The 13,325-nt window shown below is 33.6% G+C and overlaps 1 protein-coding gene and 1 pseudogene across 1 annotated transcript; both read left to right on the plus strand.

The window, feature by feature from the left end:
* Positions 1 to 272: 272 nt before the first annotated feature.
* On the plus strand, positions 273 to 1,168 carry LOC120162004 (annotated as a pseudogene).
* Positions 1,169 to 3,396: 2,228 nt separating this feature from the next.
* Positions 3,397 to 12,912, plus strand: LOC120162181. The gene is made up of 18 exons (XM_039172357.1): positions 3,397 to 3,532; positions 4,261 to 4,738; positions 4,854 to 4,943; positions 6,087 to 6,256; positions 6,356 to 6,746; positions 7,051 to 7,169; positions 7,262 to 7,334; positions 7,402 to 7,622; positions 7,716 to 7,760; positions 8,016 to 8,091; positions 8,859 to 9,050; positions 9,571 to 9,659; positions 9,785 to 9,872; positions 10,398 to 10,547; positions 10,719 to 10,844; positions 11,625 to 11,795; positions 12,327 to 12,386; positions 12,468 to 12,912. The coding sequence occupies exons 1-18, from the start codon at positions 3,492 to 3,494 to the stop codon at positions 12,576 to 12,578; spliced, it is 2,691 nt and encodes an 896-aa protein (XP_039028288.1). The 5' UTR covers positions 3,397 to 3,491; the 3' UTR covers positions 12,579 to 12,912.
* Positions 12,913 to 13,325: the final 413 nt, after the last annotated feature.

Raw genomic sequence — 13,325 nt, forward strand, 5'->3', positions numbered from 1 at the left:
CGTTGAACTTATGTGTTAACTTTTTACTATAACTTTTATAAGTCTATCTAATGTAAGCCCATATCATACCCAATGGTTTCTCTACCAACTTCAATAACAATATGTTATATTTTAAAAGATTAATTCACTAAATGTTCTTAAACTATTATTGCACTCTTCTTTCTCATTTGAACCCCTTATAAAAACTTCAACCATTAAGCCGTTTTTTCCACAAACGAAGCATTTTCTCATACACAACTTTCAGCTAGCTAAGTCATATCCACTTTAAAAAAATGAAGAGCAATGATGATGCGACCATTGATGTCCCAGAGTCAAGCGCCGTTGAAAAAGGCAAAGCACCTCTCGTCGAGTCTCAGATGGAGCAAAAGAGAGGGCTCAACAAGGGATTGGGCATTGCCGACTTCCTTTTGAGACTAGGAGCCATACCCGCTGCTGTTGCTGCTGCAGCCACCATGGGTACCAGCGATCAAACTCTTCCTTTCTTCACTCGGTTCTTTCAGTTCGAAGCTAGTTATGACGATCTCCCCACATTCATGTACGCCATATACATATAAAAACATAATCTATCTAACTGAAGAAACTGAGATATAAATGCAGGTTTTTCGTCATTGCAATGGCACTGATCGGCGGCTATCTCGTCCTTTCGCTCCCTTTCTCCATAGTTACTATCGTCCACCCTTATGCCGTTGCACCCAGACTCTTATTATTATTTAGTCACCGTAAGCAACTCCGTTAAATCGTTAAACTTTAATTTATATATATATGAATAGAGAAAGACACTGACGTTTTGGTGGAATATATATATATAGTAGATGGCATTGACTCTGACCACGGCGGCTGGCGGGGCGGATTTAGCTCACAATGGAAATCCTAGCACAAACTGGCTAGCCATCTGCCAACAATTTGGTGATTTTTGCCAGAATGTGAGCGGAGCTGTGGTGGCATCCTTCGTGACTGTTGTGGTCCTCATGGTGTTGATTCTTCTCTCTGGTTTTGCTCTCAAAAGGAACAGGGAAATTTATAACTTAATAATCATGTATCTTAAAATTTCCAATGTTTGTTTCTTCTTATTTTTCTTAAAGCACGTTTATAGTTATTAAATTGTCATTGTTTGGCCGTATGAGATTCTATTGTGCTCAGAGGAAAGTACAATTATTGTAATGGAATCAAATATTCCACTCTTTACTAGTAAGAATTTTTTTTATTAGTAATATTACACATGTAACATATTGACACATAAATTAATATTCATATCGTTAAAATAATAAAATCAATATACTTTTAATTTCATATACATATCAACAATCACTAAAGATGTCATACACTTTTGTATTATACATGTATACATACTAAACATGATTTCATTACCATACAGTCATATCATCAACACTTATACAAAATATTTTTACTAAATTAGTCGAAACTTAATGTTGCATCTAAATGTTATTAAAAAAATATCGTAAGTTATTTGTATCAATACATATATTTAATCATATTTTAGACAATTTTAAGCGCCCCTTTATATACTAGCTTACTATATAATGTACCCTTAAAATTGTTCAAACTATGAATGGACGTGTGTATTGATATGAATAACTTACGATATTTCCTAAATATATTTATATACAAAATCTGTAAAATTCGACTAATTCAATAGGAATATTTTGTACAAATGTTGATGATATGATTATATGATAAATGAATCATGTTTAGTTTGTGTACATGTTTGATATAAAAATGTATGACATGTTTAGCAATGATTGATATATATAAATTAAAAACATACTAGCTTTGTTAATTCGATTATATGAATATGATTAAGTTGCCTTTTATGACTATATGTTACAAGTTTATATTAGGTATAATATTTATATATTTAATATTTTTTATTTTTTAATAATTAATAATTATCATTTTATAGTTTGTGATATATTTTTATTTTTAATTTATAATAGTATTTTTTATTAATTTTTAAATTTTTAAAAGAATTTAGTAATTTAATTTTTATTTTTAGTATTTTATATTTGTTTTTTAATATTTTTAAATTTTAAATATTTTTATGTCTTTCTAAAAATTAAATAAGACCTCAAACTTTTAAAATGTAAATTACAACGTTAGTATTGTATCAGTCAACATTTGATTCTATTAGTCAAAATAACTAAATTGATTTTTTCTCTATTAAGAGCTATATGTGTGCAAACAAAGTTCGTGGATGATGTTAATTTTTTTTTTTAAAGTTTGAGAGCCTTAAATAGTATTATGGATTTCTTATTAGTGATTTGCAATTGATAGTGAGAAATTTAAAAAGCAAGGAGAAGAAAATGGTATTAATGACGATGGAGAGCAAGATAGATGATTGTGATGAGAAAAAGGTAAGAGGAAGGTTGATGATTATATTTTAGTTAAATGATTTTCGAAATGATTTGATCGGTGACAATGACATTTAGGATTTGAAAAGAGAAAAAAGATCGAGCAAGAATAAGTGATAACAAAAATTTAAAAAAATATGTATTTTTATTTTTAAAAAGTAAAAATAAAAAGTAAATAATGTGTCAAATATTTATTGGATAATAATTTTTCAATGGAAGTTGATGGTTGGACCTAACGAAATAAAATGTTATGTACCTATTTTAATAAAAGAAATTTGGCATAAAGATAAAATTAACTCCAAATATTTATTAAAATTATTTTGTCATCTATTTTATTTATAGAGTATTTTGACCTTTAATGTTTTATTTTTGTGCAAAATGCCTTTAATATTTGATAGAATAATCACTTTGTCCGTTATTCTTTTTTTATGACATTTTAACCCTCAAAATTTTATTTTAGACTAAAAAGCTCATATTTTTTAGCATTAATCATGTATTAACTAATAATTTTCATCTATACATGGAGTTTTTCGTCCCAAAGTGAAACGTTAGGAGTTAAAATATTCTAAAAAAAGAATAGGGACTAAAAAGACTATTTTAATAAATGTTAAGGGCTATTTTTGATATTATGCCAAAAAACTTTAAACATTCGTTAAACCAAAATTTTAAAATACAGATAAATACAATATATTTTATTTTATAAAAGTAAATAAAACAAAGTAAATTTTAATTAATTAATTTTTAAAACTTTAAATTAAAGTAAACTGAATTTTATAAAAAATGGAAATCAATCTGAAGATTACATTTTGCATAGATTATCAATATTTTCCTGGGCTCTAAATTGATTCCATTAAATTTTCACAAGAAAGGAAGCGGAAGACGAATAGAAGGCGATGCCTGTTTTGTGATTATTCGTTCTGCACGTCGACGAATAAAAAAGAAAATAAATAAATAAAAGTCCATCACAATACTGCACGTCCGCAGCCTCACATTCTCTTTTTCAACCCCCCCCCCCCCAACAAAAAAAAATTACTCCTCATTTTTTCCCACCAATTTTCCCTGCACTTTTTTCTCGCAATCCAAACGCCAAAAGTATTCCCTTCGGTTCCTTCATAATTGTTCATGTCGATTAAATTTCATCATCAAAGCTTCGTATCTTCGAGGTGCTTAAAGTTCCTCCTCTTATTTTATCTCCCCTTTAACTTGTTGCTTTCACTTGCGGATTGTTTGTTTTTGGTTTCGGCTGAGCGGTTTACTTTCTTTATTTTTTATTATTTCGTTTAAAATTAAAATAGGGTACTTGTTAAACTGTTTCCCCTGGAAAATATCTAAATGAAGCCTAACTTTTCATGTCCGATTCTGGTGAATTGTTTCGTTTCCTTTGCTAGCCAAACAGCTCGATATACATATATAAAGAAGAGAAAAAGTCCAGTCCGCATTGCTGTTTTAAGAAGCTTATTTTTTAGGGAAAAAAAAACTTAATTGTGCTTTTTCAGTTTTCATGGATAATTTTAATATTTAAGTGAATTGTTTCTGAAATTTATTGGTTCACTACATGAATTAAGATGATGTTTTATGAGTATTAAGTTTGAAGTTTTTGGTAATATTTTATTTAGGATTGCTAAAAAAGTTGAAGTCAAAGAAATAAGTTTCAACTAATCATGTATTTACCAATTCAATTGACTCAAAGACCAGGAGTTATCTGGCTTGTGATTTATGGATTAAACTAGAAAGTATAAACCCTTTAGAAGGAGGATGGAAGGAAATTAAAAAAAAATGCATGCTATAGAATCTCTGTAGTTAACAAGATATGAGTTATATGATACACTTAGTGTTCTTTTTATTAATGCTGTGTGAAAACGCTCGTGCCTTGCTGGTTCTATTGTTTTAACAGGCCTTCAAATCCATGTCTTTCGCGGAGTTCATGTGGAACCCATGCTTCTTGCAAAAGAATGGCTAGCTCGGGTTATATGTTGACAAATTGCGGTAATCTGAGGAAGAAATGTCTAGTAAGGAAGACTTCATTAGATAATCACAGACTAGTGGGTTATAGGAAACATTTTTCAGCCTTTCGTAAATCAAGAAGGATGGGACTCCATTTTCCTCTTGCATCAGCTGAAGATGGTGTAACTTCCAATGGGACTTTGCAGACCAGTACTAGTACAGACGTAGATGGCATAAGGACCAAGCTTAACCAATCACTGGTGGGTGAAGATTATAGTAATGGACTTGTTCAATCTTTACATGATGCAGCTAGGGTTTTTGAGCTATCAATCAAAGAACAAGGCTCAATAGCAAAATTGTCTTGGTTTTCAACTGCCTGGATTGGTGTAGATAGGAATGCATGGGTGAAAACACTCTCTTATCAGGTTTGTCTTGGTTCATTCTTTAAGCTTTTATTAATATGTTAAATTTGATGCAAAAAGTATGTATGCTTCTATATTAAGTATCATTAAGCCTGAAAATTTCATGCATTTTTTTCAGGCTGCTGTGTATTCCCTACTCCAAGCTGCTATCGAGATTGCATCCCAAGGTGATAGTAGAGACAGGGATACATATGTTTTTTACAAAGAAGGTAGTGCATTGAATATATTTCATATTTCATGTAGCTCAAGGGTATTTACTTTACACAAAAATATAGTCTATTTTGTTGCCTGTTCAAGTTTATATAAACATACTTATGTGTATTTAAATGTTTATCACAAGTAGCATCAATTTGTGTAAATGCTTTTCAGATATTTTTGAAGTAAGGAAATTTGAAATCTTTTCCCAACTTGAATATGGTTCATGTTGTTACAATTGGCTTTACAAGTTATAAATATCAATGTCACAACAGGGCCTTAATGATTTAGACATTAAAGTTGCTCTCTTCTGGTCATTGGCGGATCCAGAAATATTTTTGAGGGTGGGCACATCTATATTATAATGGAAAGTTTTCGTATGGGGTAGTCGGGTAGATACAAATAAAATTCGGATTGGCTGATTACTTGGTTTGTTTTCCATAATACATTTGATCTTTGAGGGAGCAAGCAAATGATAAAATGTTTTATGCATAGCAAAAGTAGGAGTCCTTGAAAGTTGAAGAATCGTCAGAAATATACACTAGAATCATAAAGGTTGAAAATTGCAATCATATAGGATAGTAGTTGCTACAAAGCTTACTTTATCATCAATAAATCAACTTTACCGCAGTATAATGTCTGGAACTGATTTAGACATTTAAGTTAATCTCTTCTGGTCAGTGGCGGGTTCAGAAATATTTTTTAGTGTGGGCACATATATATTAGTAAAATGAACAACTAATATAAAGAAATTTGGATTCCACGTGCCCACCCTGGACAAGCCTTGCATCCACCACTGCTTCTGCTTGTTATACAGTAACCTGCTTTTTATGCAGAACAAAATAGCTAAAGGAAATCATTTTGTTCTGTGAAATGTGAAGTAGATCATGCTTGGTAGTTAAGGGGTATTTTATTTTGCTTCGATGATAGAGGCAGATTATGTTATAGTTGTAATTTTGAAATTCCGTTCTATCAAGTTTTCTGAAGGAGGCTTATGCTTTCACTGCCATTCTCTATTTTCATAAGAAAACTCTGTTTTCAATATGCTCATTTATGTGTTTCTAATACTCTAATCAGTTAGTTCTCTGGAAAACTGTTTACATTACTTCTCTTTTCATTTAGCATTTCTATCATCCTCTAATAATCACGTTGATGCAGTTTGTTGAATCAATCTGCCCCCTTAGAAGGCTTAATCAGGGAGAAGCTATCAGCCAAGCAACCTGAAGCATATGACTGGTTTTGGAATGAGCAAGTTCCAGCTGTGGTGATCTCCTTTGTAAATTATTTTGAAGGAGACCTTCGATTCACTGCAGCCACAGATGTGTAAGTAATCGCCTCTTGCTTCTTCATGTGGGCCTCTCATGAAGCGCTTGATAGCAGTGAAACTTGTGGTAATATTCTGACTCTTTTAGTCTGCTCCTAGGGCGGGAAAGGCAAGTTATCATCTGCAGGAACTGCAAGTGACAGAGCTCTTCTCATGCTTGCACTGACTTGTGTTGCTGCAATCACAAAACTTGGTCCTGCTAAAATTTCCTGTTCCCAGTTCTTTTCCACAATTCTGGACCTAACTGGTAGACTTATGGATATGCTGGTTGATTTTGTTCCAATTCACCAAGTTTATCAATCTATAAAGGACATTGGGCTACACAGAGAATTTCTTGTCCATTTTGGTCCCCGAGCTGCAGCATGCAGAGTGGAAAATGATCAAGATTCAGAGGAGGTTATTTTCTGGGTCGATCTTGTACAGAAGCAGCTGCTGAGAGCTATAGATAGAGAGAAAATATGGTCGAGGCTAACAACATCTGAAAGCATTGAGGTTTGGAGTGACAGTTTATGATTTGTTTACTTTTTGAGACACCCTGTTTCTTTTTCATCCCCTGAAATTAGCATCCTGGCCAAAGGTTATAAAATAATCTAACAAGTTCGTATCTTGGGGATGAATTTGTTTACAAGATGTTTTGGGCTTTCCCACATCCTTTTAGAATAGGATGGATAAATTGTGAAATTATGATAATTGGAGGAAAAATAATAATTTATGCTGGAGAACAGCGACATATTGCATACAAACTCTACTTTTGTTTTGATCAAGGTTCATTGAAAGTTGTACTAATTCCTTGCAGGTATTGGAAAGGGATTTGACCATTTTTGGATTCTTTATTGCCCTAGGCAGAAATACACAGGCTTTTTTATATGCAAATGGATATGATGCTATAGATGATCCCATTGAAAGCTTCATTAGGTATCTTTGAATACATTAACCTTCTCCTCTATTATGATGCGTTCGTTCCTATGATTTATTTGTGAATTTAATTCCACGTCCTTTTCTTGTAGGTATCTTATAGGTGGCAGCGTACTGTACTACCCCCAACTATCATCAATAAGTTCTTATCAGCTCTATGTTGAGGTCAGCATGCATGATTTTTTTGGTTATTACCTTTTGAAAATATCTGACCCTGTCTTTAATCCATTAGGTTGTATGCGAGGAGCTAGATTGGCTTCCTTTTTATCCTGGCATTGCCAGCACATCAAAACAGTCTCACGGACATAAAAGTAGACAAGAAGGTCCTCCTAATACTAAAGCTATTCCTGAAGTGTTGGATGTTTGTTCTCATTGGATGCAGAGCTTTATTAAATATAGTAGATGGCTGGAAAATCCATCTAGTGTTAAGGCTGCAAGGTTCCTGTCTAGAGGGTAAAGCGAGTTTACGGTTGATTAGTTGATAGCCAGTTTATATTGATCTCTGTTGTGTGATTTGAGCAAAATGTTGTTATCTTTATTGTTTAGGCACAACAATTTGATGATGTGCATGAAAGAACTCAGGATACCATTGTAAGTTGCGGATGCTTAACTTTAGTCTCTCTCTCTCTCTCTCTCTCTCTCTCTCTCTCGAAATCCCCTTTTTTCTCTCTCACACATTTGCATGCACTTTTGAATTCAAGTAGATGCATGATTGCTATATTGAAAACCTCTACTATTGTCTGTCTCATGCCATACAAGTGTTGCATTTCCTTGATAGTGGTAATTTACTACTTTATATATAATGATTTCTAATCTGTGATTATACTTGCTGGAAATGTGATGCAGAAGGGAAATGGTTGAGACTAGACCTGTTGGTGGGGCTGGATTAGTCATTGAGAAGGAGTCAGATTCATTTGATAAGGTTTCCCCTTTTTTCCTATGTAGTTTGGACTTTGGAACTAGCTTCTTTGACTATGCTGATACTAATGGTGTGCATTTAAGTCACGGTGGGGCCTATTTTTCTGTTCATATTCTTTAGGCAGATCTGTTGTTAATGCTTCCGTCTTTTTCTCATGAAACCTAGGGTGTCATAGCTTTTGCTTGCAAAATTCTTGAATGAATGTCAACAACCCATTCTTTTTCTTTGTCTGGCTTCTGTGTGCACTAGATTCTGTTGTTCAACTGTATTGTTGGATTGGCTGATTACTTGGTTTGTTTTCCATAATACATGTGATCTTTGAGGGAGCAAGCAAATGATAAAATGTTTTATGCATAGCAAAAGTAGGAGTCCTTGAAAGTTGAAGAATCGTCAGAAATATACACTAGAATCATAAAGGTTGAAAATTGCAATCATATAGGATAGTAGTTGCTACAAAGCTTACTTTATCATCAATAAATCAACTTTACTGCAGTATAATGTCCGGCACTGATTATTAGATTCCCCATTACCTTATAAGTTATAACTATGGTCATACTTCTTTCTTGATTTATACTGGAAGGATTTAGCACATGTTTAATATGAAAGACATAATTGCTTTCTCCGTTCTCATCTTGCTGCAGCTCTTCTGTTATGCTTGTATGGATAGAATTCTTGCTCTCATATTTGCCACAGTCTATATATGTGTCTTAACTCTCATTTTGAACTTGTTTTATGGTTCTAACTATGCAGTGGCATCATGTTGGTTTCAGGCATTGGAGAGTGTTGAAGAAGCTCTGAAAAGACTGGAAAACTTGCTTCAAGAGTTGCATTTTTCAAGTTCTTACTCCGGGAAAGAACAATTACAAGCAGCTTGTTCCGACCTTGAGAAAATAAGGAAACTAAAGAAAGAGGCTGAATTTTTGGAGGCTTCTTTCCGAGCAAAAGAAGCTTTTCTTCGACAGGTGTCTTCCTACCCCTCCTACCTCTTTTTCTATTATTCTTAATTTTGTTAAATACCATATATTCTAGTACTGCCTTCACTATGTAATTAGTACCGTAATGGCAAGATGGCTCTGGCTTTTCAGTGCCACATGTAGAAGATAAATTTTTGCCTTTTGCTTCAATAAAAGTTCACTTGGAACATGGCCAAGAAAATTGATATCAAAGAAAATTGTGATATGTATGTTTTGCAAATTAGTGTAATTAATTTCGTGGTGTTAGTTGCTGATCAGCACTACATAAACCATAGACTACATGAGTGACTTTTCCTTCTTTTTTTCTTTTCTTTTTTGTAAATTGCATGGTTGATTTTGCAACAATATAAATAGTTTAGTTCAAATTGAAATTATGGTCCCCCCTTCCTTGATCGGGTGTTTTACTTTCTTTACGTGGCAGTCCATGCCTTGATTTTTCATCTTACACATTATAAAAAATGTTTGTGAGCTTAGTTTGAAATTATGTAAATTCATTACTTTCATTCAGGAAGCTGGTGATGATACTTCCCAGTCCTCTTTTTGTGAGCAGCAAGAATATCCTAGAACAAAAACTTTAACAAATGATAGAAGCAACAGGTAGCAACTTCAGCTGTAGAGTGTAGACTACAGTTTTTAGCTGCTTTCATGGAATTCATGGAACTTATTGTTAATTCTAGTTCAACCATACCATGCCTCTTTATTTTATTTGTCTTTTTCATTAGAGTTGTCAATAAGCATCGTGGATTATGGAGCTTCTTACACCCTTCATCCAGGAAGCCCGGCGCAGAGTTATCAGCTATAGAGAAATCGGTATAACCTGTCTCACAAGTAGCATTTTACACTTGTTGGTAGCATTTGATCCTTTTAGTATCAGATTTGCCTTTCATCTATTCTCCTGTTGGTCTAGTGATCTGGCCTCAAGCTCTAATTCCGAAAGACTTGAGAACTGGACCTTTTAACTCTGGAGATATACTGTTGAGATGTTAGAATAATAGCTAAATAATGCCTGATTTCAACTTCTGTTTTGTTAATCAAAATATTATAAAGCTGTGTACATGTACATCAAACTTAGTTGTTTAACTGTATGGAAGGTTGAACATGATCAGTAACTGAAGGTTCGAGGGTAGTGAAGAATATGAAGAGAAATCTGTCACCAATAATTATGTTTGGAAGCACCTCTTAGATACACTGTCAAATACATACTATGTTATAAAATTGGTATGATTATGATAAGTTGATAATACATATTCCAGGTGCTAAAGCATATAGTATGGTGTTGGAAATCTCTGTGTTTTTTATGTAAATTAAAGCTATTTTCAATTTTATTGCATCCAGGGAAATGAATTTATTGAGCAGAATGCTTCAAATGCCAATAATTGCGATTCAGAACCAAATGAAATCCACCGCTTTGAACAATTAAGGAATGAACTAATTGAGCTTGAGAAGCGTGTTAAAAGAAGTGCTGATCAGTCGGCATATGAGGAGGTAAGCTCAATCTATTGACTGTTATAACTGTGTAGTTTCATCACAATAGATACCATCCATTATAAGAATGAGAAACATGATGATGCATGATATATTAACCATGGACCTTTCAGAATGGCTTTATTGTTCTTGCATGTTTTAATTTGCTTTACCGTTTTCAAATTTGTTCAGGATGTTAAGGTTACAGTTGATTGTCCTAGCTCTATTAATGACGTTGGACGTGCTCAATTGGTTGAGGCTGAGAAGAAGGAAAGTATCATCGAAAAATCATTAGAGAAGATAAAAGAAACAAGCACGGTATGAGTCTCTTGAGGATGTCTATAAGTCGAATAATGTTTGTATATTAGCATTCTGTGATATCTCTAGCTTTAATTTATGTGTTCTTCCAACTTTTGGACGAGAGAATTCCTTCTTATTTTCAATGACTAATTTTTATTCTCATGTTAAAATTTAGTTTGACTAATTGAAACTTGTCTTTCATAGTCCTTGAAAAAACTTTTGTATATTGCCCATGATAAAGGCTAGTTAGATTGGTTAAAGGCCAGAGGAACTTTCTGCATGTTAAAGTTCGAGATATGGTTCATTTTCTGTATAACGATAATTTATAAACTGTATACTCTTGATGCCATTGAAACGTACTTGGTTATTATTTAATAAAAAAAACTTCAGCTATATTGCCTGTTCTGGTTCTGGTTCCGTTTGATGATTCTGCATCCTAAAACAACTACTTTATTTATAAGTAGCAAGGGTGCTTACTTCTTTATGTACTTTTATCTGTACACTATCATGTTGACATTGATATATGAAATATGTGGAAGTAGGTTATACAGCATGCAAAGTAACTTTTGTCTTGCTAATGTAATTTTCCCCATTTTTGTGAAACCTGAGAAGAATTATGAACTAGATTTTTAAGATCCCCTGGTAAGGTCATTGTGTTGGATGATTTTTATTGGTTGTTTTAGACTGTTCATCAATGTCATCGTCTGACTAATTTGTGATGTATACAATCACCACTTCAAGAAGTCATCTATGGTTTTCTCATGAATCCTGTCATCTGAGTTATTTACCAATAAACAGGATGTCTTGCAAGGAACTCAGCTTCTAGCTATTGATGTTGCTGCTGCAACAGAGTTGCTTAGAAGGGCCCTGATAGGGGATGAATTAGCGGAAAAAGAAAAGAGAGCTCTTCGGAGAACTCTAACCGACTTAGCATCAGTCATTCCTATTAGTGTTTTGATGCTTCTTCCTGTAAGTTAAAATAATACATCATTCTGGCAACTGTCTATGCCAATTCATTGCTGATCCATCATTTCTGTTTTTCTTATGCACATAACGTATCTATCATGGGACTTCTACTTAAATCACCAATCTTGGATCAATAAACACAAAAGGAAGACTTTTGCTAATAATTTGACCACAAGAGTTGGGGGTTTAAAATTAAGTTTAGAGAGAATACTCCTATAATTTCATCTGGAAGTCATGTAAGGTATCTTTAACACCTACAAGCTTCTTTAAATTAAGTTTTTCCCTTCCTATCTCCCCCCCACATTATCCAAAATAGAGAATCATAGCATAAACATCCAGCATGCTGGGTATATCAGGCAAGTAATGTCGAGCGAGCCTTAAATTATTAGAGAATTGAAAAATAGTAGTTTCATACCTCTACATGATTAGAACAACTTACAGCTCGTATGTTACCTTTCCTTTCATCTTTTATTTACAATTCAATTTATCATTGATCTATTGTGTCTTATTGTGATGGAAAAATTATGCCTGCAGGTTACTGCTGTTGGACATGCAGCCATGTTGGCTGCTATTCAGAGATATGTGCCAGCGCTGGTGTGTCATCCTTCTTGTTAATGTCTTGCATCAAGTGTTGAACCGCTATTTCTCAATGGCTAACAGTCTGTTTCATGGCAGATACCATCCACATATGGACCTGAACGTTTAGACCTCTTGAGGCAGCTTGAGAAAGTAAAGGAAATGGAGATGAGCGAAGTGGATTCTGAAGAAAATGTGGAGGTAGTCTGAATAGCTGTGGATACCTTGTCTAGCCTTTAAAAGAGAAACAATACTCTTCGTATAAAGTAACAAATGGTTTGCGTTTTCTGTTTAGGATCCACAATACTACTTGTTTTGCCTTCATTAATTGCAAAATAGCTAAAACACAAATGTAAACCAAACAGAGCCTGAGAAATGCCTTAGGTAGGCTTTTACCCCTGAAAAAAAGCTTGTATTTTACTGTTCTTTGTTTTTTTTTTCCTTCCGCAATGAGAATGATACATTCTTATGAATCTGCTTGTCTGAAATAGTCTGCAATATTTTTTAAAATTTAAGCAGACTGCTGGACTATTCTTTTAATTTTCTAGAAAGTCTTGTACGTGGATAACATTTGTGTCAAATTTGCAATAGCTTGTGTCTGGAGTACATTGCACAGGATAGAGGAAAGAGAGGTTTGAAAATGACTTGAGCATTATAAATAGCTGCAGGGAAATGGGGGCTCTAGCTATGTTATTCAGACTCGGCTGTGAGTGTCGAATACAAGTATTGTTTAGATTTTTTCAAGTTTTTCCATGTATTTGTAAGATCTTTGGACGTAACATTCTCATCTCCGAGTCTTGGACACCAGTGTCAGACATGGGTACATCAAGAAAAATGAAGAGTTGGAGCAATATAGCTCTTGAATTAGATATTGGTAAGTTGAAATTCCAGTTTAGCTTGCACTAATAATGGGATGAAACAGTACTGTGTGATACAAGTTTTTATTTCTTAATATCG

The sequence above is a fragment of the Hibiscus syriacus genome, unplaced genomic scaffold (genome assembly GCF_006381635.1).
Source record: "Hibiscus syriacus cultivar Baekdansim isolate YM2019G1 unplaced genomic scaffold, ASM638163v2 tig00111402_pilon, whole genome shotgun sequence".
Classification (NCBI taxonomy): domain Eukaryota; kingdom Viridiplantae; phylum Streptophyta; class Magnoliopsida; order Malvales; family Malvaceae; genus Hibiscus; species Hibiscus syriacus.

What these genes read in the sequence shown, in the direction of transcription:
- LOC120162181 (XM_039172357.1), top strand. Translation starts at nt 3,492, where the DNA reads ATGTCGATTAAATTTCATCATCAAAGCTTCGTATCTTCGAG. An exon ending in AAAGAACTCAGGATACCATT is followed by an intron (nt 7,761 to 8,015) that starts GTAAGTTGCGGA and finishes AATGTGATGCAG; the next exon opens with AAGGGAAATGGTTGAGACTA. An exon ending in AGATAAAAGAAACAAGCACG is followed by an intron (nt 10,845 to 11,624) that starts GTATGAGTCTCT and finishes ACCAATAAACAG; the next exon opens with GATGTCTTGCAAGGAACTCA.